Source organism: Manacus candei, unplaced genomic scaffold (genome assembly GCF_025592945.1).
Source record: "Manacus candei isolate 608988 ecotype Guabito, Panama unplaced genomic scaffold, ASM2559294v1 h1tg000077l, whole genome shotgun sequence".
Lineage (NCBI taxonomy): Eukaryota > Metazoa > Chordata > Aves > Passeriformes > Pipridae > Manacus > Manacus candei.
In genome coordinates, this window is record NW_026138125.1 from 3,264,090 (window position 1) to 3,291,008 (window position 26,919).

Sequence of the window (26,919 nt, forward strand, 5' to 3'; positions counted from 1 at the left end):
GAATGGGAATTATGCTTAAAAATAAAGTAATTATATAAATGGTGAGATTTCTATAGTATGTAGTTTATCCTCACCTTCATTCCTGGTCTGATTAAAGCACTAAGCTTATTCCTCCATGGGGGAGAGATATTTTCCATCAGAAGACCCCACCTCAGGAACTGTGATAGCTGACCCCATACTTTTGCTCATTATATTTTTTTTTAAATATTTAGTGCTTTAATATATGTAATATAATTAGAACACATGAACAAGACTCAGCCCAAAGAAGTCTGATGAATTCAGACAGGTCTATGTAATAACTAAAAATACCAGGGTGTAATCAATACAACTGCTGTGGCAGATGGATCTGAGGGACCTGTGTGGTTGTGGTTCACAGCTCTGAAAATGCAGTTGGGTTTACAGCACTCCTTAATAATGTTACTGAAGTGTATTGATACCAAAATGAGATACCCATAAGTGAGGTAGGTAAGTGTTAACTTCTCACCTTCTCACTGTCATTTTTGCTCACTTTAATTTCTGTGCTGGCTATTTTTTCCCCCCAGAACTTTCCGCACAGAAATTTAAACTTCAAGTGTCATTACTTCACTGAAACTAATTTGTCCCTATTATTCCTCATTACCTTTTATCTTGTAACTGCTCTTTAGAGCTTCATACAATCTGCGTATTACATTGCTCTATGTGTGCTTTACTAGTACTGATTTATTTTTTTATAAGCAACATGGTCAATATATACAAATGGTAAGCACCAACCTGATTCGCTATCTACCGTAATTGGATTCTGCCTTTAATTACAGGTGGTAATGACATTTTAAGCACCTTATACAGGTGTTGGGGGGGGTGGGGGTTATGAAATGTTAAGCAACATTAAGAAAGTCTAAGCTTCTGGAGCATTGCCAAATTTCAGAGGTGCCTTTCAACTCCAAATTGCGATTTTCATGTGAGGGTAATTATAGCTCTGGCCACCTGGACTGCTCCTGTTGGAGTCAGGCAGAGCAGAGGAGAAAGCCTGTCTGCAAGCCACACTTTGTATCTTCTCTCTTTATACATGTTTTCATTTTAAATTATTCCAAATATGTTATAGCTTGTATTCCAATCGCTAAAAACACTGTATGGCCATCTTTTTGTGTGTGTTTTTGCTGCTCAAAACCAGTGGCAGAATATATTGTTATGCATTGGCAGCATAGCTGAGATTGGGTGACCTTGGGAAAGGTATTTGAATTATGTTGATGGCCTCCTTGATCTTGGGGGAGTTTTAATTCACATCTATAATTCCAGCCTGAGAAAATTAGACGGAGATTTGTTTTGGAACTGATGGGAAAATATATAGCCAGCAAAAGGAGTTGCCTTCTCCTTCATTACACACATAACTTCTCCTGGAAAATAACTTTTTTCTAACAATGGCACTTAAAACTTTCAGCATTTCCAGAATCAACGTATATTTCTCTGTTTCTTTGGTCCTGCCTTTTTTAAAAGAAAGTGAAAGAGGCAGCAGTTTTCTATGTCCTGTGGAAACCTAATTCAATTCTTAATTTCTCCTCCTTTTCTTCCCTTCCCACAGAACCCCTGCTTCTTAGTCACAAAGCCCAAAGGTTTATCCCTCCTGTGCTTGCACAGTGCTGATTGCCTGGTGCTGCCAGCCAGGTCAGGATGCCTGAGCTGCCAGGGAGGGGGGCTCAAGCTGTTCTGGTTGGAACATGCAGCTTTATTTCTGAGATTGATCTTAATTCTTCATCTCTAACAGCCTTTTCTGGTGTGAAATCCTGGGTTTAGTGACGTCAACAGGATTTCAGTTCTGAGGGCTTCCAATCTTTTGAACTGCTGTTTGGTAGGTGCATTGTTACTGTGTGATACTGCTCCACATTTACCTGAAAAGAGGTGTCACATCCTACACACACCTTGGGGTATGTATGTAAACAGCTCTGGAGGTGTTTAGCCTGGAGAAAAGGAGGCTCAGGTGGGGACTTGTCCCTCTCTAAAACAACCTGAAAGGAGATTGTAACCAGGTGGAGACTGGTCTCTTCTCCCAAGTAACAAGCAATAGGACGAGAAGAAACAGCCTCTGGTTGCCCAAGAGAGGTTTAAATTGGATGTTAGGAAAAATTTCGCCAAAAGTGTGGTCAAGACCTGGCACAGGCTGTCCAGGGAAGTGACTGAGTCACCATCCCTGTAAGTGTTCAAAACCATCTAAATGTGGCACTTGGGGATTTGGCTTAGTGGTGAAGAAGGCTGGGCTGTGTTAGTGGTTGGACTCGATGGCCTCCCAGGTCTTTTGCAGTTTGAATGATTCCATTGTTCTGTGCTGTCTGTGTAGAACATTTCTGCCTATGAAATGTGAAAACAAGCAAATATCTTTAGGTATAATGTGAACAAAATTCAAAAATCAAGGTGAAGCTCACACTAATGCTTATCTTGCTTGTCTGGACCAGATTATCTAGATGACCTTTTCTAAGTATTATAATGTCAGAGAGATTGGCGTGCCAGAACTAAGATTTTATTTCTCCTTGTAGGGAGTCTGACCTCTGGCTGGATGTATAGGTCTACTTTACATTGCACTTACGAGATCAGGTAACTTTATATATATACAGCTTCTGGATTTTTGTATATAAAGAAAAAATATTCAAAATAACTCATAAATTAATTAATAAGTAGTCTGTAATACATGGAGCTCATAGCAGTTCATCATATCAATTCACTTTAGACTGTGGCAATACTTTTCCCTCTCCATAGTTAATACTGAAACAACCTTATTATGTGAAGTTATCTCTTAATTTATCTGCATTTATACCGAAGACAAGGGATAATATCCTGAAAATTAAGCATGACAAGAGTTACCTTGGTTTTGTTTTATTTTTTCTGTTTTTTTTTTTTTTTATTCTCAATTTTGCTCAAAGTCAGCTTGAGCTTCAGGTGCTTTTCCATCCTGTTGTCTCCGTGACAGTGTTACAAGGATGGCCTTGGTGGCCAGGTCCTGCTCTCTGCTGGGACCTGGTATGGAGCCACTCAGTGTGGCTGTCTGAACTATTACCCTCCCAGACTGGTCTTTCACTAGTCTAGAGTAAGTTTGTACTGGAGAACTGCTGGAGCTGTTCCATGTTAGTTTTGCCATGACACTAACACACTCACCCCCAGCAAATGGAGCAACACAAACAGCAGGGGGAATTTATCCTTTCCTAATTGCAGCAGTGCATCTCCTTTGCAGGTCCAACACCAAGCTTCCTTTCCCCAGGGACCAGACTAAGTAAGAAGATGCTTGTGCTAAAAAACTCAGCCCCTCTGAGCAGCTCTCACCCAGTGGAGACCCTGTGGGAGCGCAGGAGCACTGGAGCAAATTTCCAGGTCAGTGGCTCTGGAGGGATCAGGAGGCTGCCAGGGAGAGGCAGGATGTTAGTTACTGGAAAACTAGAAGGAATAAGATGATGTACTGGGAGCTCTAATAAGCCAGACTCACAAAAGGGAAGTGATTTGAAGCAAAGACCAACTACCACATTTGCCTCAACTGGAGAAAAGTGAATCATAGGATTGTGCTGTACCAGGTTGGAAGGCATCCCAAAGACCATCTGCTCCAACCTCTCCTAGAAAAAGCATTGTCTAGACAAGATGGCCCAGCACCCTCTCCTGCTGAATCTTAAAAGTGTGCAATGCTGAGGCAGCAAGAGACAGATAAAGTAGTCAGACCAGGGGATAGTAATGGCTTACAGAGTGTTCACCAGAGCTGATGTGTGTTTGTTTTTCAGTTCTCACCTCCCAGTGCAATCCCAGGCCGTGCTCTTTATTCTGTCCTGGTTTATATTTGATGTCGCAGCAAGAAGACAAGGTGCCATTAGCTTTTACTTGAAAGGTCATATTGAAACTATTTTCCTCTAATCTGAGAGATTTCAGTCATAGGAAAATAAAATTTTAAAATCTGACCCAAACAAGCCCCCTAACCTGTCCATATCACAGAGAAATGAAGTTAAACATTGAATTGTGTGTTGGAAAATTACTTCAAAATTGCTTAACTTGCTTTTCAGTCCCTGGTGTCAATTGTTCTCTCTGTGAAAGAGAATGAATTCCTCCATATTTAGGAAATTATTCTGCAAAATTTTAGCCTGCCATTAACAAAACCCAAATATTAAGATATATTTTGGCCACTTTAAAACCTCAACACTGAAGACATGTTTATTGTGAAGTAAGTGGGTAATCCCATCCCAGCTAATAAATGCATTGGGGTATCAAATGTGCCACTGAGCTCCTGGGACTGGATGGATACTTGGATGTCTCAGCTAAGCCATGGTGACTGACACCAGATATGAACTTTACTTGCCCTAAATACTGAACAGTGTAGAAAAAAACCTTTCCCCCACATTTGGGATGGGTTAAAAAAGCACACCTTGTCATCTCAGTTTAGCTGAAGTACTGTGACTCCTTAAGCTGCAGGAACTAAGCTGTATGGCTGAGCCTTAAGTATCTCTTTGTAACTTCAAGCATAAGCTTATGTGGTTTGCTGAGGCAGGGTTCACATTTTGAAACCAAGGCTCACATTTGTGCATGTGCTTAGTTTAAAGCACTGTCAGTACTCATATTGGACTTGGATTTATCCATTGAGAATCTGAGCTATAAGGAAGAAATAAACCCAGTGGGATAGTCTCCTGTGTAAGTGTGATTCATAAATATTTGCAGAATCAGGTCTGCAGGTTCGAGTATGTCCTGTAGCTATTTTATGGCTTAGGCAGTGTTACCTGCTCATTTTGTCACTTTTAATTTTATTTTGATACTTGTACAGTGTTTGAAACTAATGTTCAAACTTTATTCCCTGTTGATCAGGAAAAAAATATCTATGCACTACTAGCATGAATATTGACCACAAGGTGAGCAGGACACTTTTTTTTGTCAGAAGCTTGCTTGTCAGCATGCTGGTGATAGATCAGATGTAAAGAAAATCACTTCTGCAAAACCAATTTGCTAAGAGGCCTGTAAAATCCATTTTTAAAAAGTTACTGAGGCAAAAAAAGTGAAGGACCAGCCAACCAGACATTTTGATTGGCTCTTCAAGGTCAGAACGTGATTACTAATTCATCAAATACCTTACTGGTAGCACTGTTTGAAGAGCAAACAACTCTGTGCAGATGTTCTACCTAATAATTTCAGTATCATGGAAAGAATTTTTTACTTACTTTTGGCAATGCTACAGTCATAGGAGCTGTGGCCTTCAAAGCACTGGCAGCCCAGTTCCGTGCAGTGTCCCTTGCTGTTACAGAGAGCAGGACACCGGAGGGCGGCGAGGATTTCCTCCAGGGGAGCAGATGGCTGGTTCCCAACACGAAACACTCTGTTTCTGCTTCCAAGCACTCTTCTTTCACATTCATTTTCCAGAAGGGCTATCAGTGCCCTCACCCAAGCCACGTCATCTTTGAGCTGCAGGTCCAAAAGGCATATTTCAATTGCCTCATCCAGCTGTTTTCCGAGGAGGTATTTACAGGCCAAGCCAATGGTGGAATTTGCAAGAATTTGGTGGCAAATCTCCCGAGCTCTGGCGGCAGTCAGGCCATTGGGAGTGGGCCATGTCAGTGGAAATTTCATCCGAACCCCTTCAAAGTAATCCTCAGGGAAAAAATAGGCAAATCTCTCCGAGTCTCTCTGGGTCAGGCCATGCAATGGGTGAAAGGATGAGTGTTCATAATAGTCATCTTGCCTTCTCACTTTCCTTAGGTCTCCTGTTGGTTTGGTAGAGTTAGTGGAACTGTTGTTATTCATGGAAACATTGTGTGTGAGGGGCTTTAACTGGACCTTGGGGCTACCTCTCTTCTGGACTGATTTAGGCAGATATCTTTGCTCTAAAGGCTTGGTCAATGGTTTCTCACCTTTTCTTAAAGCAGACTCTGTTTCTGAGTGAGTGACAAACTCGGATGTAACATCCAGATATGGGATTGCAAAGGTGTAATCCACAGGATCATAATGGCAACCAGAGGACTGAGGGAAAGGAGTCTGAAAGGCATTCAGAGTGTTTGCCACAGGCACAGACTTAGTGTTCCCCTTCTGACATCTGCAGTAATTTCTCCTTTGCTTCCCCTCAGAAGGTGCTGGAGTCCTGTCAAATAAACTCTTCCCTGGAGGTATTCTAATTTAAAAATAGAAAGAGATTAGAGGGAGAAAACTTTCAACAAATTAGTCTATAATACCAAGTAAACTTTCTTTCCCTGAGACTGGGGTGTGTACAAATTCCCAATCTACAAAAGTACTTAAGAAAATGCTTAAGTTTGGTCTCTGTTTTCTCTAGTCACTTTTGCACTGCCCTTCTTTAGTTGTTCTGTATGTTTTTTAGCACTACGTGGGGACTTTTTAGTAACAGATGCTTAGGTGTTTTTCTGGAGCACTGCCTAACTGCTTGACTTCTCTTTGCAGAACTTTCTTTGAGGTGCAGGTTACCCTTTGTGTATTACACATGAAATAAGGCTTTAGATTTGTCCCTGGTGTGACCCAGATAACTCTTGAAGAACCATAAAAAAGTCATATTTGTTTCAAGTGCTGTATTACAAAAACCACCTTTATCTGTCTGTGCTTTGCTTACCATGTGTTTCCTCTAACTTGTGGATCGCTTTTTTCTTTTAAATGTTTTGTTTTTCTTTATTTTTTAATTTTATGCATACTTAATTTCATTCTTGTCTTCTAATGGATTTTTCTTTGAGTTTTTCTTTCAACACAAAGCAATTTTCTATTGATCACAGGGCTAGGCTATCATATAAGGTGAGGTGATTTCCCCCCCCCCCCCCTTTTTAATTTAGTCCCTCTTTAATGATGGATGAACTTCTGGAGAGTTCAACTTGAATAAACAGCCATGATTAAAGATTCTTCAGAAATTTCATATCTCTTATTGATCTTATTTGCACAGCATAAGATGAATCCTAGAGCTTCATAGAAAAGGATGTGTTTCCTGCCCCAATAGTTGGCAGTGCATCCTTTCCAGAAAAATTTGAAATAGCACCAAAAATTTAAATTATTTTGGCATTAATTTTGTCTTGCAGCCAGAATGTTGAGGTTTCAGGAAAGTGAAAGCAGTTGTCAACATATTGGAGCCAGACACTAGATATTGTTGTTGGAAACTGTAATTTCCTTTATCCAATTTTTCCAAAATATATTGAAAATGGCATATGTGATATTACTATTTTAGTCATTGACACAACTCTAACTTTTAAATAAAACCTCTCAGTGACACTGGCAAAATGAATCAATTTCTCCTCCTGAAACATGAGCACAAACATTTATGAAACCCTTTTTCCCAGTGTTTGGGCACAGCAGAATGGGTTGGTTTTCAGGCTCATGGAAATGCACAAGCTATTTTGCATTTTAATACAATGGAGGAAAATAAAACGTATTAGATATTGAGGTGGTATTAGCCCTTTTGACAACACATTTTGGTGTCTGAGTGGTCATCCTGCACACACCATTCCTCTGGCTCTAAAATAGAGGGGTTACCTGCACCTGAACCTTCTTAGTTGCAAACCTAAACCAAGGCAGCAGAATTAGCTCTTCCATTGGTATAATATTGTATAAACTAAAGGCTAGGGTAAATATAATTTACTTAATTAATAATCAAATAATTAAATAAAAAAATGACTGTTCCAGAATCAGGGCAGAAATTTAACACAGAAATAAAAATTTCAGTACAATGAAACTCTTTTGCCTTGAGATTCTTTCTCAAACCTGTGTGAAACTAACTGCCTTCTTTTGGTCAGCCCTGGTCAACAGGATGGAATGGAAGGAGTGGAAAGGATGGAGCCACTGGAAACCCCATCCTTCCTCACAGCCATGCACATAACCAACAACACCTCAGTGAGCTGGGATGGGCCTTCTGTGCCCTGCATAAGAAGACCACACTCTCATTCCTCTGAGCTGCCCACTACAACCAAGGAAAAACTAAAGATAAGTTTTTCAAACTGAGCTGGATAATATTATAAAGTCCAAAATTATTAGTGTTTCTGCTTCTTTCTTGGTATATTTTAAAAATGGTTTGAAAAATTATTTCACCTGCTTAAAACACATGCTTTAAAACTCAGTTCTTCTTTGCCCGTTCACTATTTAAGGGCTGGGAAGCTCTAATGTTGTTTTATTTTTTAAAAGTTGTGTTGGAAAGCTGATGTGTAAACCAGATCTGTGTCATTCAGAGCCCTGCAGCTGCTTGAGAGAGGTGGGAGCCAAGGAAAGAACCAGATGGTGGGCACTCAGAGTAGCTTCAGGTACTGGAGAAAACCTAACATGCTTTCAGGGTTATTTAAAATGAAATTAAAAACAGCAGCAGAAAAATCACCCCCTAGCTTTTAGTTTTTTCTGCACCATTTCTCTGTGGGTGGATCAGAGAATGATCCAGTCTCCTCAGGAGATGGCCTTAGTTTCTCCATTGGCTTGTTTTTTTAACCAAGTTCTGAAGGGTACTTGAGAACCCATCCTTGGGAGGACTGCAAGATGGAACTCATCACCACTCTTGCCCTTCTCACTTAGCAGGAGTTTCTCCTGCTTTCCCTGAAGTATCTCCATCATATGTGCTGAGCCCTAGAAAATTCCTCAGTGCTTTACAGGCATATTCCTTTATATTGTGCTTTGGCTTCAGATCTTCCAACAAATTTGATTAGAATAGGTCCTCTTAAGGCTCTTGTTAGCACATTTTGGGTAGTGAGCTACTGGTTGGTTCTTGCACCAAGCTATTTGTCCATCTGCCTTCCGAGGAGAAAGCTCTGACTGACTGTCACATTATTAGGATATTAATGATGGCTGTTGAATTCTAAATATTACAATTTGCAATGGCAGGTCAAAACAGACATTAGATAGCCACTGCTTAGGCCCATTGAAGAGAACTAGAACATGGTAGAAGTGATTATTTTCTGAAATGTAAGAGTTCTAAAAATTCGTTGTTCCTCTAGGATTTTGCTGAGTTTCCATGTACAGAGTGAATGGTATGTTACGATGTTTTGCCTTATTTTTCCTTGTTTTCAAAACATACTTTATAAACAAGACCACACAATCAAACCCATTTGGGTTGTAGGAACACCTATTAGGCATGTTTAAAGTTCCGCAACAGGTATAAAAATGTGGGATAGGGATATGGTTACGGACAGGGATAGGGACAATGACAAGGATATGTCAGAAAGCCAGACTCCTGGTTCTGGTTCCAGACCATCTGCCTCAGAAAGTGCAAGTTTTCAGAGCTCACTGTCATCATTAGTCGAGTAGATATTAAGTTTTAACATGGTACATATATTACCACACTTTGTCAAAATGTAACATTTAATCTATACTCACATATTGTAATTAGTGTTCAGTAATGAACACAGGAAATACCAAACCCTTAATTAATCCCTATTGTCATTTATCTGCATTTTCAAGTGTGGGTGAGAACTGCCATTTTTTTTTTTTTTAAACAGCTAAAAGGGATGTTAACATGACATCACTTGTGAATATAACTTCTGTCTCAGTAAGTGCTGATGTGTATTGTGCTGACTGAAAATTAAGCCCCTGTGCTGTTGGGATGGAAATGGGTCTCCAGGCTTCCCCTCTAGGTTAAGCAGATCTCTCTGTCTGGTCGTTAGGGGACTGGGTAATGAAATAAACCTATCAAGACCATTTGTAACACGCTCAGAGCGTCTCACAGGTGGGACCCTCTCTGGCTTTGTACCTCCACTCCTCTATGAAGTCTTCCTCAGGAACATAGCTCAGGTCGTTGTGGCTGATCCCGTCAAAGAGGCCACACAAACCCCTGGTGCTGTTGAAGTCCCTGCCTGGTGTCCTCACTGTCACACCCATTCCCCACTCGCTCACGTCGGCTCGAACAAACGCTCCCGAAGGGAACAGGATCTGGAGAGGTAGGAAAAAAACCCCAGTGAATTGAAGCTCTTACCAAGCTTTTTATGCAATAAGAAATGTCTCTTTCCATAAATGAAAATATCAAAGCAGGACGTTAGAGACGGCGGAGGTAATTTAAGATCACTTAGAAACACTATAAATATTTGTTTGTGCTATTATTTATCTTGCTTTCAGATTCCATGGTATTAAAATCTGATAGCATTACATAAATATGAAACTGCACAAGTACTTTCTTTTTAAATTAATAATTGCACCCATTGTAGTTTTCCCACTGGTAAGTTACTGGCTAAATTTTGAAGTGACTTCTATGACAATAAGGCCACCCTTGTGTCTTTGCCTGGGAAATAATTTCTTTTAGATAAACTGCCAAGTTTGAAAAACAGCTTTCTTCCCTCTGAAAAATTTTTTCATTTTCCAAGGCCGGATTACCCAGAAAATGATTGTGTTTTAAAGTAGATAAAGCAATTTTCTCATTAAAGAACTAGTGGTAGGTTTACACTGACCTTTCAAAGAAAAAAAATGGCAAGGTTCAAAACCAGAAGTAACTGTGTGGATAATGGATTTTTCAGATTGGCTTACTAACCAAGAAATAGAAAGAAAAAAAGCAAAAAGAAAATATCCGTTCAGCTTAAATATATTCTTCTTTGTTTGCTTTATTTTTACTGGTAAAAAGAAAATTATTTGAAAATTATCTGGGCCAGGAGCAGGAGTATACTATCCTGAAAATTAGCCTTAATATTTTCTTTTTATTCAAAATTAAAAGTTTTCAATTAATCTTAAAAAATGCATTAAAGACTTGTAAACATCTCATTATAATAATTTCAAAATAATTATTTACCTTTTTTAAGAGGCCTCTGCCTAAATATAATTTATTCAGGCAAATAATGTCCTTTGCTTTTCTGTCTTTGTGGGGATTTTTGGGTCCCTTCTAAGCTCCTCCCCACCAAATCTATTCGTATCTGTGAAGGAACAACAAGCTTATATTTTTATTCCTGTGCTGGAATCTAGAGTTTACATATTAGCTCCACTAAATAATAATACTGCCCCTTTTAGCTTCCCAGTCATCATTTCAGGCATGCAAATACTTTCTGAGGAACTCTCCATGAGTAGAGCAGCAAAGTGCCACCGAGTGCAATGGCAGCTTGGGACGCAGTTTTGAACTCAGTCTCTCTGTGTTTTGATCAGGGCTTTTAAAGCCTCCTTTTCTTCATAAATTATTTGCCTTGGGGAATAACATAAGGCTTCATATAAAACCAGTACTTTGAACACCTCAGATGTTCTTGGCTGTCCCTCCGCTTTGGCTGTACCTATGTTTCACTTCCCAAGGTAAGTATAAATAAAATCCCAGTAATCCCCCAACATAAAATTCAAATGGCCTGATGGGTTTAACTTTTTTTTCCGGTGGTTTAATAGGTAGAGCAGGAGAACTGCAGCTGACACAGTGCTGGGTAGGATTTGATTTCCTTCTTCACATAAACGTGTGTCTTCTAATTACATGCTTTACTGCAGGGAGGAGTATTTCCTACAAGGTTGTGTGTAAAATCCTTGAAGTCAGAATTGCATGAACTGTTCAGTCTTCCGTCTGGATTAATATTTCCAGGTGTGGATTTATTTCAGGAGTCTGGAGGGCTGTAACTCTTTCCTTTCCTGCTGCCCCAGGCAACATATCCCACCTGGATTTAACGTGGCTATTTGAGGCTTCAAAGAAGCTTTTTTGAGAGATATATAGTGACTGGCTCCTGAAAGCTTTCACCTTGCACAGAAAAACATGACTTAACCCCACTCTAAGCCTCCTTGAATGTCACGGGACCCAGGGGAGAGCCGGCTCCTGTGCTGCACGAGGCTGATGATGGGCAACTGCTGAGCAAACCAGGATGCTCTGTGGTGTGATCAGGGATCACTGCTGCACAGTTCCTATAGATTCCTGCTAAGATAAGAGCAGGATCCATATTTGTGTCCTGATTTGTTTCCCTGAGATTTACCTCAGGTGTAAATGAGAATCGGGTTTCCTTGCTAAGAATATTCTAGTAATAAAACAGTTATTGTATTGCATTGAGTTGCAAAATGAAATGACAGCTTGATTCCTGCTTTTTCTCTATTCTATAATTAACATACTCTCAATTACTACCTTCCTGAGATCTATTCCAAGCGAGATCACAAGGAGAGCCAAACACACGCTCTCCCTGCATCATTCTGGCTCTAGTGTGGACCAGTCTTCATCCAAAACATTTCATGGCAATAAATCTTGATGATACAACTCTAGGACAAAATTATCTTCTTGGCCATAATTTGTGGCTCTTCTCCTCACCAAACCCCCTGGTGCAGCCTGCTCTTATTCTTCCGGTGATTTCACTGGATTAGTGTGGACAAGTGATACTTATGCAAAGTATGTTGTGGCCATATATTTTTTAGGCAAATGCCTTACATTACACCAAATGCTGCACATTTGCAGCCCATTTTCATAGCTTTTGGGGGCTGTCTGGATCTGACTAATAGTGCCTTACTGCTCCACTCTAAAACTCCATTATTCTGCTACCTGTGATGTTTCCTTGAATATTTATATCGCGAGCTCTGCAAAGAAATTTGCTTTATGTGATGCGGTTGGGTAGTGCCTGGCATAAACAAACAGGGAGCTGGCTGCAGCGCTGCAGAGAGTAAGTAGCAATATTAGTGCTCTGCTATGTCTCTAAGAAATTTCCAGAGATGCTTGTTTTGTTTTGTTTTACAGTTTGTTAAACTAACACTTTAACCAGCTACTTCCCTGCACCTTGTTTCGCGTTGCATTTTGCTGCGGGCGCTCTTATCGCTTCAGGTAGAGGTTTTTGCAAGAACTTTATTAATAATTCAGAAATATTTAACCTGTGTTTTCAAAGCACAGCAACAAAAAGAGTGCTCAACCATCCATGTACTGTTATTTTTACAAAAATACCAAACCATCCACGTACTGTTATTTTTCTGCCTCCGTAAGACTTCAGGACTTTAATGTGCGGCAGTGCCTCGGTGCTTTTGATGGTCAGCTGGGGTCTGCTCTCCCAAAAGTGGCCATTGCAAGTGTCCAGAATCACGGTGTCACCCCCTTCCTGGGCAGCTACACCACAGTTGCAGGCGGTGGCAGAGCGGTGGCCTCCGCAATCCCACTGCCGGACGTGCACCTCAAACACCCGCGACACACTCTGGCACAGAAGGAAGGTCCCGATTTTGTAGTTGTCATAGTGCCTAAACAGCCACAAAGAAACAGAAACAAGGAGGATTTAGAGACTCTGAGCATCCACCTGCGTTGGTTATTTGTTGGTGGTGGCTGGCCTTGGAGGAGGGAAAAATCCCCACACAGGGAAGCGTTTCTCCAGCGCTGTATCCAAGGGAAACGCCACCGCAGTTATTAGCTGGAAGTGCATGAGAATTCCTGTGAAAAGCGGGAGCTGTCTCCCAGCTGCTGCCATGGCAATGGGCATGGATAAAAAGGATAAACATTTGATATAAAGCAAATGGGAAGAAGTCCCTGCCTCCAGGTCTTAATAAATATGTTTTGGTTCTAACCAGACGCTTTAGAGCACGATCTTCCTCAAAGAAAGGAAAATCAGTGCTAAAATAACCTCTTCTATGACCAATCACCAATTTTTACAAGTCTTGCTGTGGCTAGGTAAAGGCTTCCTGTGAAAATCTGGGATTCTACTGAAAACCTGCTAAAATGAAGTTGATATCTCCCCCTCAACAGCTTCCTTGTAAGCACAACTATCCCACTAAATGCACTGACAATCAGCACAAGGCAACATGGTGAACAGTTTAGGACTTTCATTCTTTTTTGTAAGGAGCATCCTTGTTCCATCTGAGTAGGGCCAGGAACAGAATAACTTTAACAATTTTGGAAGTGCTTCCCCTTTGTATGAGCCACCTTCAGTCCCTGGGATTTTCACAACAGGAGATGGGAGAGGATCCTCTTCTTTTTGTGCTCTGACTGCATAAACTTGTCTTATTCTTACTCTATTTTGTTCTAATATGTTGTACAAAAGAAAACAGTAGCCATATACTTTATATATGTGTCTGGAGTTTTCTCTCTACAAGCCAACAACTTCCATCTTAAAAACAACGGATTAACCTCCTTTCCTTTAAGGCACTGCAATTAGTTTTAAACACAATTTTTATGAAATTAAGTAATATGGAAACCAAGTTATAAGCTTATAATAATAAGCATTATTCTTTTCTGGAATAAAAAAGATGTAAAAAGGAAGGTATAAAATATCCCTGCTAAATAACAGGATTATTTTTAAGCACTGCCATATGAACATCAATATTTTCCAGGCCATTATTGTTTCATATACAGAGGAACAAACAGCTTGAGAACAGTGATTTTTTTAGCATGTATATTTCTACATTTTATTTCTCTTTAGAATAAAAGACATAGAAAACTATGTAACTTGAAACACAGTAAGAATTTAAACTTCAATGTCTTTTCTATGCTAGAAAAGACATCTGACTTTATCTTTCATCTTGAAAAACTTAGTCAAGTTGGCCATACAGAGATAAGATTTTGAATGGTTCTGTCTCATTTTCTAATCAGGTTCATAAATCCTAAGCACATGGCAGACATGTTGCTGCTAAGATTGATCAGAACCAAGGACAATAAAAAAAATAGACAATCTCTTTTAATATCATTTTCTTATTACATTTGGACGTCTTCAGAGGAGAGTGAGAGGGGAGAGGGCATTTAATGAGAGCACTTTCTACAGTTTCCTCATATGGGATCAGCTTAGAAGGAAAGGTGTTTAGGGAGACTGATGGAAAATAAGGCACCACAATGGCTGTACCCAGATTAATCATCTCCATCTGGTAAATAAGACTGTATTTGCATATGCATATATATGCCATTGCATTATGGGAACTGTTTTCTACTTGCTAAGCACTGGCAGTGGACCCAAATCCAACCCTTCTGGAAGTCTCTTCAATTAGGCCATGGCAAGGAACCTGCTCTGTGTCTAAATTAAACCTTTCAGCCGCCTTTGGTTCAGCTGAATGGATAATCGAACATAGGTAAACTCTTGTGATGTTTATACAACTGTAATTGTGATAATGATTCTTTGGACAACATTTGAGAAATTACTTTTGTCACTAAAAGCATGAGGTAGACTTACTAGAGCTCTTGCACAAAGTTCTGCATGTTCTTTGTGAACCAGGCATCACTGTTTGGGTCTAAATCAGCCTCCCCAGTGCACTCCCCCATCCTACTTCCTTAATAGTCTGAAGCAATGGATGGACTGGGTGGAAAGGGGTTCTTCCCTCTGTGTCTGTATGCTTGGATTGTTTTCCAAGGGGTGCAGCTAGTTTTGTCACGGCATGAAGTCATAACTCAAGTTGTGCTCTTTATCCAAGAATTATAGAACCCTCTTAAGTCTTTGGTTATGAAAGTGAGATGGTGTAGCAATACTTTCTGTTGGTTAATGGTAAGAGAGGGAAGGGAACGTAAACATATATGAACAATTACTACTAGCAGTGTTAGATTAAGTAACACCATGCACTTCCGCTTCACCAAGCAACACTTCTTCTTTTTATTAATCCAGTGTTTATTGTGGCCATTCCTGAAGATTTTCCACCATAGTTTTGCCACCAAATTATTTGATTTGTTGACATGTCCGTGCAGGCTCCCTCTTTCCTTGCTAGTAAGAACTATTTTATGATAGTTCTAACCCTGTGAAGGTCTGGGTAATGGTGAAGGATGTTCTCTGGTTTCAGAGTACTCATCACATTGTTCTCAGGGAGCAAAGCTGTTGGGTTACATTGAGTAGTCACTGGACGCTTGGGGACATATAAACTTCTACAGACTATCAAAAACCCCAGAACCTGCCAGGACTTAGTTGTGGGCTAGTATGACAAAAGCCACTAAAGCCAATCAGCACTGCAAGCTGAGAAATTTTTCCATAGTGCAGAAAATGGCACCATTACCCCGAAGATAATATTGATGGATGGATTAGTGCAAATGCTTGAGAAATCTGAGAAATCTTCTTACTTTTTTTTTTTTTAAGGGTAAAATGTAAAATAACCTGGATGATGTATATAGTTCACCAATCAAGACATATTTCCCTTTTTACTTTGCCTTAAAAGGATTTTTTGCATGTTTAGTTTTAAGCTAGGACTTCATATTTAAGAATCCGCAATTTATGGCATGAAAAGCTTTTATATTTATAATGTGCCATAACTAGTAATGAGGGCTATACTTTTGCTTTACCAGGCTTTCACATTTGTTTAATTTAGAAGGTACTTTGCTATAAAAGGAAGTGCTCTCTCTGGATTTTAGCTGGTATAATTAACGCTATTTCACATCTACGCTCCAATATACACAAATTGATTGTGCTTATGCTGTAAAATATGACACATTCTTCTTTGATTTTCAGTCACTGCCTTTGGTGAAAAGAATGAAAAGATTACAACATAAATATTTCTACAGACATATATTAGTAGGAGGAATACCAAAGGGGAGTGTTGTCATTAAGAAGTGGGAGTTAGGTATTTCAGTTGTCTAATGAGTAGCTAACTACCTCAGATGTAAAGTGAGCCATTGAAAACATCACTATAGAAGTTACAAAGTACATTGGAAGTGACTGCCTCAGCAGGAAAATTTTACTACCAAAAAGAGCAGCCTTTTGATTTTTCAATTTTATCAATTTTCCAATAAACCTGATAAAGAAAATATTCAAATAAATATTTTTAAATAAGTTAAAATTTCAGTTTTTAATGCTTTTAATTTAAACTTTGAAAAAGTAAAGTTTTCAGTTTTCCATTTTCATAGTTTTTATTTCATCCTTACATTTCCCCATTGTGTATTTTCACTGCTGCTAATGGGAAAGTCAAAGAAGGGAAGCAGCTCTAACTGTGGAAGGCAGGACTGTGTTTATATAAATGCCTGTTTGCATAGAAAACACTCCTACTTTTTTCTCTTGGCAATGTTCCCCATCTTCAGGCTTTCCCTTGCTTTTCTCGTGACAGGAACCCGTCCCCAGGGCTCAAGTGGGTGGCAAGGGTGCCAGACAGACAACTGATCACCACTCACCCACAGCAATTCTGCTACTACACTGTGATCTTAGAGTCTGCTGCCTCCTCCACAGGCTTTGGGATCAGGCAAATGGATTTCCTTGGATTTTATTTGATGGGTGTTCTGCTATGGATCTCAGAAGCAGTTTTGATAGCTTATCAAGCTTTGTTTGCTTATAACTTTGTATTCATACAGGGGTGGGTAAAGGCTGTTATTTCCTTCCCTTCCCTTTGACTAATTTTGAATGTTTCTTTTCTTTCCTGTGTAACACCCTCACCTGAGCCTGTCTACATATCACTCTTAGTTGACATAGTTCCAGATGCCCAAGAGCTGATGCTCCACTCATCCTCTCAGCCTAATGCTTCTTTGTCCCTAAAATTTCTTTTAGCTATTTCTCTTCTCTTCCTTCACCATTTACATTCTGCAGATCAGTCTCTTTCTAATAATTTTTTTATTCCTGAAGAACACTCACATAGTTTCTTACTTGAGCCCAAAAGCTTTTTCTGCAATTCTTCCATTCACAACACCTAACGCACGCATAGTTTCAAACGCATTTTCCCACCACATTCCCTTTCATGACCAAAGGGAAATGCTTCAGTTCCAGACCTCTGTGTCATCCTTTGCCTTCAGGTTATGGTTTTGTACCAGGACAGAAGCAGGAACAGCATTCCCTACTCCTTAAATAGAGAGCTATAAAATCATTTGCTAATGTGTTAACATTTTTTTGGATAGGCAGATGAAGAAGTTGCTTAACTGATGTGTAATAAGGTAGCATAATCATTATAATAATTGAAAGAGAAATTATTTACAATAATAAATGGGAATATAAGTAGGAGTAATGGAACTGTGAAATGATGGGTAAGAAACTTGGCTGAATATCAAGACGTAATATATCTTAGTGAAATAACCTAGTTATTGAGATGGTAGAAGCCCCATCAGCTTGGCACATTTAAGGCTGCACTGGACAGAGCAGTAATGAAGGTCTGCCCACAAGGAAGAGACCTGCAGTTATTAAGGGGCCAAGTTAATCCTGGGATTTTTCTCTTTCAAGCTTGTGTGACTCTGAGTCAGGATGACACAAAGGGACGGGCTTTTCCAAACTCCCAGTGCATAAAGAGAATATAAATTGCTTAGAAGCATTTTTGTATGCTATCAATAACAAGATTAAAAAATGAGTTATTCAAGTAAAATTACTTTATTTCACTTTAGACCTTTTTTTCCCATGGAAGTAATGTAAAAATGTGTTATATGGCTGAGAGGGCATCTCCATTCCAAGAAGCACTTTTCAGTAATTTATTACTCCCTAAACACAACAATCTGGCAGATCACTGTCCATTCTTAGCCCTAAATCAAAAGAGAATATTTTAGAACATAAATGTATTGAGAGATTTGAAATAATATTCCAATCTAGTTTAATATCCCAGAGTTGAAATAATTGCAGATACATGAGGCATGGGAATGTCTTTCAATCTCTTATAATTCTTCTGCAGCTTCTACATTTCAAGCAACCAAACTTGCATGAAACAAGTTCCTGACCACATTATAAATTCTGTTCAGCAAAGCAGGAGGGAAACTGGGAAGCTGTAGATGTGCAGAGATAATCTCTGAGCTCAGACTACCCAGTTTAAGTGAAATCTTTATTTGAGGCAGATGTATAATTTTTAATGGGATCACTGCCTTTCTTGCTCATGTTTCATCAACAGACTTCTTCAGATGTACCTCCAGAGCCTGCTGGACTGAAATTGGGACATTAGGATACCAGGATTAAAATATCATGCCTGCTGAGCCCCTGTGGACCCTGTGCATCTAAAGTCATTATCTGTGCCATTAGGAGGTTAACAGTGGAATGACAAACCTGGAATATGGTCTGAAATATTACCAACTTTGGATCAAACCTGCCAGATGCAAACTTTAAAAAACTTTCTATGTTGTCAGTTAGCTGGGATAAATAGATCCATGAATGATTAGGGAAGTTCAACAAGGAAAAGTTCTGTACAGTTCAGGCTGTCAAATACAGAAGTACCACTTTGTAAGTCTTTAAGTAGCTTATTGCTGGGTAATATAGAAGGACATTTGGACACTACAGCAGGATGTACAACTTTTATTTTTGCACTCTTCCCTTGATATTTGCCATTTATCATTTCTGGGCATCTTTCAGCCGAGACAGTATGGCCATCTGTATGTTTTTTTGGGTAGGTTTGTGACTGTCAACTCCAGCTGTGCATAAACCAGCTCTAGAAGTAGAAGAAATCAAGGACATCCCGGTGATGAGTGACTTTATGTCTGTTGTTAGTAAAGTGATGGGAAGGACCAGGCTGTCCCTGTGTGCTGTGCTGCTCCAGGGATGCAATGGTTCACTTGTGTGGCACTGGGGTGTCACTAACACGGTGGCTTGTGGTGTAGGCACCTTCTCAAAGTCATTAGTGGTGGTTCTGTTTGAAGAACATTTTGGAATCTGACTTTTGTCTTGTAAAAATTATTCAGACTCAAACCCATTACTTCTCCAAGATTGATCCATTTTTAATCCTTTTCTTAAAAGGAGTAAAAAAAGCTGGAAGGAAACCATGTATGTTATTGAAGCACGACATTCCTCACTGTAAGCAAACTAGTACAATGCTCTTTTGATATTCTAATGCGTGTAAAACCAAATGCATGTCAGATCCACAAACTGGTAACTGCAGTAATTGAGCCAAATTATTTCAAAGTAGAATACTCACCATCCATCAAATGTGATAATGTGTGGATCAGTGAAAGAGTAGCAGTTCCCTGTTGGGAGGTCTCGAACTGTGACCTAGTTAAAATGAAATGTGTAATGAATACAGTCTACACAGCAGTTTTTCTTCATTACTGTTTCTCACAAAACATAAGGGACAGGATTCATGGGTTAGGTACAAACTACAGTCTGACTTCTCAAACATGATTGTGGATGGGTACAAAACAGGCTTCACTTTCAAGCAACGGAGTTTAATCACATGCAATAAAGGGAGTTCAAAGTGCTCCTATTCACCTGATGTAATGTCTTTCTTTTTCTGGTACAATACGAAGGTTTTTTATTAAAATTTTTTGCTAAGAAGTAGATCATTCACTGAAATTATCAGGAGAGTAGAGTGCTCATTAAATTGTACAACTTTTAATGCCTGAAGTATGGTAAAAGGTATGCTGTAATTAAGTAGCATTAGCATGTTTTAGTAGCAGTTACCTGTCCCTAATTTGACCTTAGATTTCCAGTTACAGTGTCTGATTGACTGAGTTATATATTTGATGTGGCTATTGATCAGAAACTGGTGATAAGGCCCCACATCAGGCTGTTGGAGCTGCCTGCTTTAGGCACATGTAAAAAGAGAGGAAAGGATCTACTATAGCAACAGGGATCATCTGCATCAGTTCTTGGTTATTTGGGCACTAGTTGGGTCACAGATGAGGTATGAGAGTCTTGGTACTCTGCAAGTAGCCTGCAAAAGCCAGAAACAGGACTTTGAAGCTATAATACCTGACTCTCAGGTTTTGCTGGACCCACATCTGCTCAAGGAGGTGTTTTCCCATGGCTGAATGCTCAGCTGTCCATTTCTCAGAAATGTAATTTTGGGTTGTGTAGTGATTTGTAATATGAAGAGCTCCCAGTCATTACTGGTGAGAGTGATGAAGTGCTATGGTTTTCCCTTATCCATCCTGCCGGGCTGATTTTTTGGACAGGGCTGTTAATTCTTTGCTCTCTCTTTGCCCGTGAGAAGTCCAGAGGTGAACTTCAGTTAGTTCTACCAGGATCCATGGAGCGGGGAAGAGGAATGGCTGCTCTATCCACATGCAGTCTTTCAGTGACAAAGCAGAACTTAACTTTTGGGAACAGTGGTGAAATTAAATACATGAATAAGAAGGTGAAGATAGAACGATGGTTTCTGACAACATTCCTCACCTGTGCAATCCATCATCCGTGTTTCAAAATACCCCTTAACCTTGGCACAGAAACACTTCTAAGACACCCCTTCAGTGTCTGGCACACCAAACTATTAGAGTGATGGTCTTGAGAAAGGAAAACTGAACACCTCTTTGAACAGCTTTTTGACCTGAGGTAATTTGTATCAGATCTACAGTGAAGAAGTGTCTGAGAATTTTCCCATTTTCTCCATGGCCTCACACTTCCTAAGCAAAACTTTAGCACAAAGAAATCCGTGTGGTCCTTTCTGCTCTGCTCTTTCATGCATGAGATCAGCAGAAGATGCAAGTCCTGGTTGTAGGCAGGTGTAGTTTGCTGAGGAAATCCTCTTTATCGGGTGCCTGGATGTGTCAGGATGTTCTGCCCACCATTTCCGTTCAATTTGCAGATAAATCAAAAATATTTGAACAAGTCAGAAGGACTAAAGATTATGTGAGTTTTAATACATGGGATTTTTCTTGCTTTGTTGTAGGAACTGTGTTACATTAAGGCCTCTAATTAACTGCAAAACAGCAACAGGAAAATGGAGGGGAGGGAAGGTAATGTCTATTATGTTTCCATAGATCAAGTTTTAACTGAGATAAATGGAATTTATTACAATTGGTTAATTCAATTTCACACTTGCTACATTTTCATATTTTAATGAAAGAATTTGTAACTTCAAGAAAAAAAAATGGGTATGTGAGTGCATTACACTGAATTAGCTGTAGTTTCTGATATAAGAATCTTAAAATGTTCAAAAGAAGCCTGTGCTGGAGAGGAAAGGTTATAGTTCCACACTTGGCATTTTACCTTTGAAGACAAAAATTCTTTTGGTCCAGTTTAATGTCATTCTCTCCTGAGCAAATACACAAAAATTAGGGCAGAGAAATTGCAGATTTCACTTGGGGTTTGTTTTCGGTTACTTAAAATATACCAACTTGGATGTGCCGCTGCTCTGAGAAATTTAGCTTAGTCAAATCTGTGCTCTGGTTATTTCTCTGGGGTGGTGGGATTACAGCTCTCAAACCACCCAGCTGAGGTCCTGAAACAGCTTCACAGACAAGGGGCTGGTCCCTGCTCACCATGTTTCTTTAGCCAGGCTTTCTGCAAGGAAAGTGTGGCTTGCCTCCCTGATTGCTTCTTATTGTTTTTATTTTGCCCATTTTGCACAGGGATAAATGAAAAGATGGAGCAGCCACATGCATTGTCAAAGGTGTCCCGGTGATTCCTAGCAGAAGGACACACTGAACATAGCACTGCTGAGCCCTTTTCTCCTCTCTCATTTCTGAGGCACTGTCTTTCTTCTGCTTTTTCAGAAAATGTCCTCCAAACCCTCATTTTCCCCCCTCCTTCCTTCTTGAAAAGGTGCTAATTCCCTAACCCACACTGCCCCTCTCTCCTCTTCCAGTGTACAGAAACACGCCTGCTTACATCTACATTCCAGCTCTTGGCCTTACTGATGTGTTGGCTGATAACCAAACCTAAATCTGCTAAAGCACCTGTTAATTCTCTTGGTGTATAAAGAAATTGTTTTGGTTTACTCTGCTGACAGAGGGCAGGGTTAGATTAGATATTGGGAAGAAATTCTTCACTGTGAGGGTAGTGAGACACTGGCACAGATTTTCCAAAGAGGCTGTGGCTGCCCCATCCCTGGAAGCGTTCAAGGCTAGGATGGATGGGGCTTGGAGCAGCCTGGTCTAGTGAAAGATGTCCCTGCCCAGGGCAGTGGGATTGGAATGAGATGATTTTTAAGTTCCCTTCCAATGGAGACCGTTCTGTGATTTTATGATGCCATCCCAAACATGTTATGTGGTTCAGGGTTATCAGCATCGCATTTTCTTTGAGGGAGAAAAAAAAAAAGCCTCTCATTTAAATTTGACACATTTTCCAACTTATTTTAGGACCTGACCTTCACATCCTTGGGCGTGTGAGCCCTCCAAAGCAAATCCCTCCGTCCGACTGGCTCAGCTCTGACGTGGCTGACGCGGTTCCCGTCCTGAGCGAAGTCTGTCACGGCTGTCACTGTCACCGTGGCTGCTGCACAGCTGCCTTCCGAGCAGGGAGCCTGCAGCAGATCCACCTGGCACACCGAAAGGGCAATGTTTGGGGGCCCTGGTAAGCGGCTGTCTAAAAGGAACACAAACACAGCGTCTGACAAGAGTTCTCCAAACAGTTAACCATACCCTGTTTACCATTCAGCACAAATGCCTCACGTTCCAGGACACACATGCCTTGAAACCAGATGGGGTTTACATGAAGACAGTTGTGACTGACTGAATCTGGCATCCCTCTGCACCTGCTGCTGTGCTGTTTTTTTCCCCCCATGTGTTACAAAGTTTACTACAACTCCACGGTGCCTATTTTTCCACAGGTGATGATATTTCTGGACTGACAGTGTCATCTTTATGGGTCCATGCCCAGTGAATGAAGACAAGTAGTTCTCGTGACAAAGAAAGAGATGAGTCTGTGTTTCTGAAAAACATTTTTCTTTCACTAACTTGAGGATAAGGAGGTATATGCTGGGAGTTATTTATTTTAAAATAAACAGATTTTTTATGTGGAAGGGGAGGATTCTTGAGTTAGTTTTTAGAGAACTATGGATCCACAACAGAAAGGCAAGTGCAGCAGATCTGTATTTGTATTTTTGGTTTAGTTAGGTTGCAGCATTTTACTTTCCAGTCTGTAAAATGGTGATAGTTTTGTATCCTTCACAGAGGTATTGTGAGGATAGATTCACTAAAAGAATGAGGAAAAATAAGAAGCTATGGAGGTATTGGCTATATAAGTGTCTGTGATGGGTAGGGAAATGATGGGTGGTGGCAAAATCAGTATGACAATGGCAGCCCAAGTCACTCATGCAGCTCTGCCTCTGCACATCACATCTTTCCTAAAGGGATCTCTACAAGCAGCAAGAATGATAATGTCCACCTCTCATGGGTGCTGACCCTGATGAGGTCTCAGGTAAAGGGCAAACCCGAACTTTTTATTTCCCCAGATGTGTTTTTCCTTACAAACATTAAATTATGATAGCATTTATTTCTAAGCCACCTGGTCTGCACTGCATATAAGAAGCCACCCAACCTTTCATTAATTCTTTGGTTGACAAAAAATGAAATTATGATTCCTATTGAAGCCAGTCAGAATCTCACTGCTGATTTCAGGACTTACAGCATTTTTTGAGGGATATTTAGTTTGCTGTCTCAGACCATTAATTATCATCTGCTAAGGTTCTAGAAATGGTGTCAATGCAATTAAACTGAGATGAAAATAAGTGATTTTCTGATATTAAAAAAAGCGATTTTCGTATAATTTCTCCCATTTGTAGAATTGCTTAATAATTTATAGAGGTGGCATTAAGGTATTTTAAGATGACATTTCTAACACATTCAAATAATCAATGTTTTATTCCTTATGGAAAAGTCTTATGAAATATAATTTAAATTAACCATGTAGAGTACTATAGGAACTGAACTAAAACCTACAGATATTAATAACATATTATCTCTCATATCAAATCCTTAAAGGCTGCCTCACCTCACATTTTATAGAAAAGTCGTGGCTCATATTCAAGGCTCTTGATTCAATTAAATTGGAGGTTTCCGTGAGGAATAGTTATTGCCATTACAGCCCCATGAGCTGTGCTCACAATCCAGAGCAAAAGCTTAAAATCAAAGAAAATCATCTTGTCAAAATAGTAATGATAAACTTAAGAGAAGCCAAACTCCCGTGGCTCTGCTATGCCTTGGCATTCATTATGATATTGTCTGAATGTGGAAAGATATTTCTGTTCTTGTAATTAGCTTTCTTATCACTTATTCCTACATAATTAACACAACTGTGTTGTTATATGGATTCAGTCAGAAAAGGAGCTTGCCAGTTATTTTATTTGGTATAAATGAAGCTTAACTAAAATGGGGTTTATTTTTAATTTACAGCACTGTGGCCAGCACATTTTTCAGAAGCCCGCGGTGTTCCTTCAGATAAACTAATGGACCCTAAAGACAATAAAGGCTCAACACAAACATGTGGTTATGCAAACACCCAGCAGCAGATACTCAATCTTAAGTATATATAGATAGCTCAACTGATCATAAACAGCCTGAGTGTCATCCAAGGAAACAGCCTCAGGACGGAGCAACCAGGGGCTAAAGCTGGGTTTAGTTTAAGCTTCAGAAATGAGTTAATTGAAACTAACAGAAATTTTCCACTTCAGCAACAACTTCCTTCAAAGATTAGTTAATTGGATGAGTTGTGCCTCCATCCTCTTGGCACCGACACATCAAGCCCATTGACAGCTTGAAAATAGAGCTGCTTCTGCAAGTCTTGTATCCTCTCTTTCTTCCAGTCCAGTGCACACTGTGGGATTGGAGAAGCCCGTGGCAAGAGGTCGGGCTCAGTCCAATCTATCAAGCTCAGCCTCCCCCATTTGAGAGCTCCTGGACCCTGCTTTCAGTGTCAGTGAGATTTTAAAAGGCTTTATTGATGCCTAAGAAACTGTGAGTTAAATGCAATGACCTTGACTGGGACTAATTCTTATTTGATTCTCCTAGCAGTCTGTGCCTAAGTTACTTGGACTCTGTGGGGACGTTGTACCACCTACTAGCTTTGGCATCCTCAATCCCTCAATATGAGCAGGATCTTTGCTGCCTCAATATCTAAGAAAATCTGTTCCCATGAGCTCATTGGATGTTTTTCTGATGGGCCAGCACAGACTCTAAGCCAAGAGCAATATGCAGAACAGAGCCATGGAGAAATGCAAAGCACTCCACGTACCAGAGCCAACACAGCTGCTGGAACCATAAGGTGCTGCTCAGTTTAAGATCATTGTGTTATGATACCATTTGAATGACTTTTTTTTCCTTCTGTCTAAGCACTTGGCTGATGAGGAGGAGAGTTAGGAGAGGGATTTAAACAGAGAAAAATATCAGGAACTATCTGGGTCTTGCCAAAATTTTTTAGAGCTGGGTTTTTGTGGGTAGAGAAACTGCAGCTGTAATCCTATCTCTGAACGTTTCTCTCACTGAGTCACTTATGGAAGAGAAATAAATGCCTTGTTAGAAAAAAGTGTGCGTGTTTTATTTAGTGCAAATGAAAGGTAAATAGCAGTGGTATTCCATCAGATTAACCTGAAGAAATCATTTACTGAATAAAAGGGCAAGAGTTTTCTAAGTGACTTCATCAAGGTTTTCAATTAAAAAAAAAAAGTTTAGAAAGCAAAAAATATATAAGCATAAGAATTTTTTTTCATTCTGTATTAAGTTAGAAAAAACTACAAGCCAGAAAAAGGCTTCAGTATACATTTACTGAATAATAAATCAGCACAGGAGTTTTTTATTGATAATTAATGAAATTGTTCTGCCTAAGAACATTGCTGCTACAAAAAACCTTAAAATGGAATTTTACACTCCTGGAATTTAAAATAAGTTCTACTCACAGTTATTTCATCCATAAATCTCTACAGAATACTGTTCAGGTTATTGCTAGACAGATTTATGGTTTTGAGGTTTTTTTCCTCAAAAAACTGTCTGATATTATCAGCTGTTTTATTTTGCAGATAAATATATGTCCTAGTGTGTTGATTTTATGGCTTCTGCCCTTTGTTATTATTTACATATCATATTTTCTATTAGAATCAATTGTAATTTAATTCTGGAGAAACTAATCCATTGATTTGATGCCAATATGTAAAACTCTTACCCAAATCCTCAGTACTTAGTTGCAAAGTAATTTTACAGGAGTCATCCTGCCCAGGACAGGCAATGGGTACCGTGCTCAGAACAGTCAAAGTATGCTCTTTGCCATCCTCTGCAATTTGTAGTGATTCTGGTAAAAACTGGAAAGAAGTAAACAATTTTAAGATAATTTTGACAGGCAAGACAGATGACAGATTAATTAGACAACGCTTGATATCTATGAAATTTTAAGTGGTTTTAATCAATTATGAAGATGTATAATTGCTTGCAAAATAATAATAATCTTTATCATAATCCTCTTAATAATAATAATAATTTTGTAGTAATGATCTTTAGCATTCTAAGGTAAACTTGTTAATATACTTTAAAATTCTTGGCAATTAAGAAAATGTTTGCAGTTTCCATATATAGTGTAATTGCTTCTCATCTCCGAATCTCAAACCAGGCTTTTA

At 39.5% G+C, this 26,919-nt stretch overlaps 1 protein-coding gene across 1 annotated transcript in view; it reads right to left on the reverse strand.

Annotated features, from left to right (window-relative positions):
- The window catches only part of LOC127481266 (von Willebrand factor D and EGF domain-containing protein-like), a 171,993-nt gene that overhangs the window by 84,016 nt on the left and 61,058 nt on the right, over positions 1–26,919 (reverse strand). The window contains exons 6-11 of the mRNA XM_051810327.1: positions 26,472–26,607; positions 22,684–22,901; positions 19,576–19,649; positions 12,780–13,050; positions 9,647–9,825; positions 5,154–6,097 (exon numbers count right to left, since the gene is read on the reverse strand). Coding sequence (XP_051666287.1) covers positions 5,154–6,097; positions 9,647–9,825; positions 12,780–13,050; positions 19,576–19,649; positions 22,684–22,901; positions 26,472–26,607 — 1,822 coding nt within the window. The remainder of the gene's footprint in view (positions 1–5,153; positions 6,098–9,646; positions 9,826–12,779; positions 13,051–19,575; positions 19,650–22,683; positions 22,902–26,471; positions 26,608–26,919) is intronic.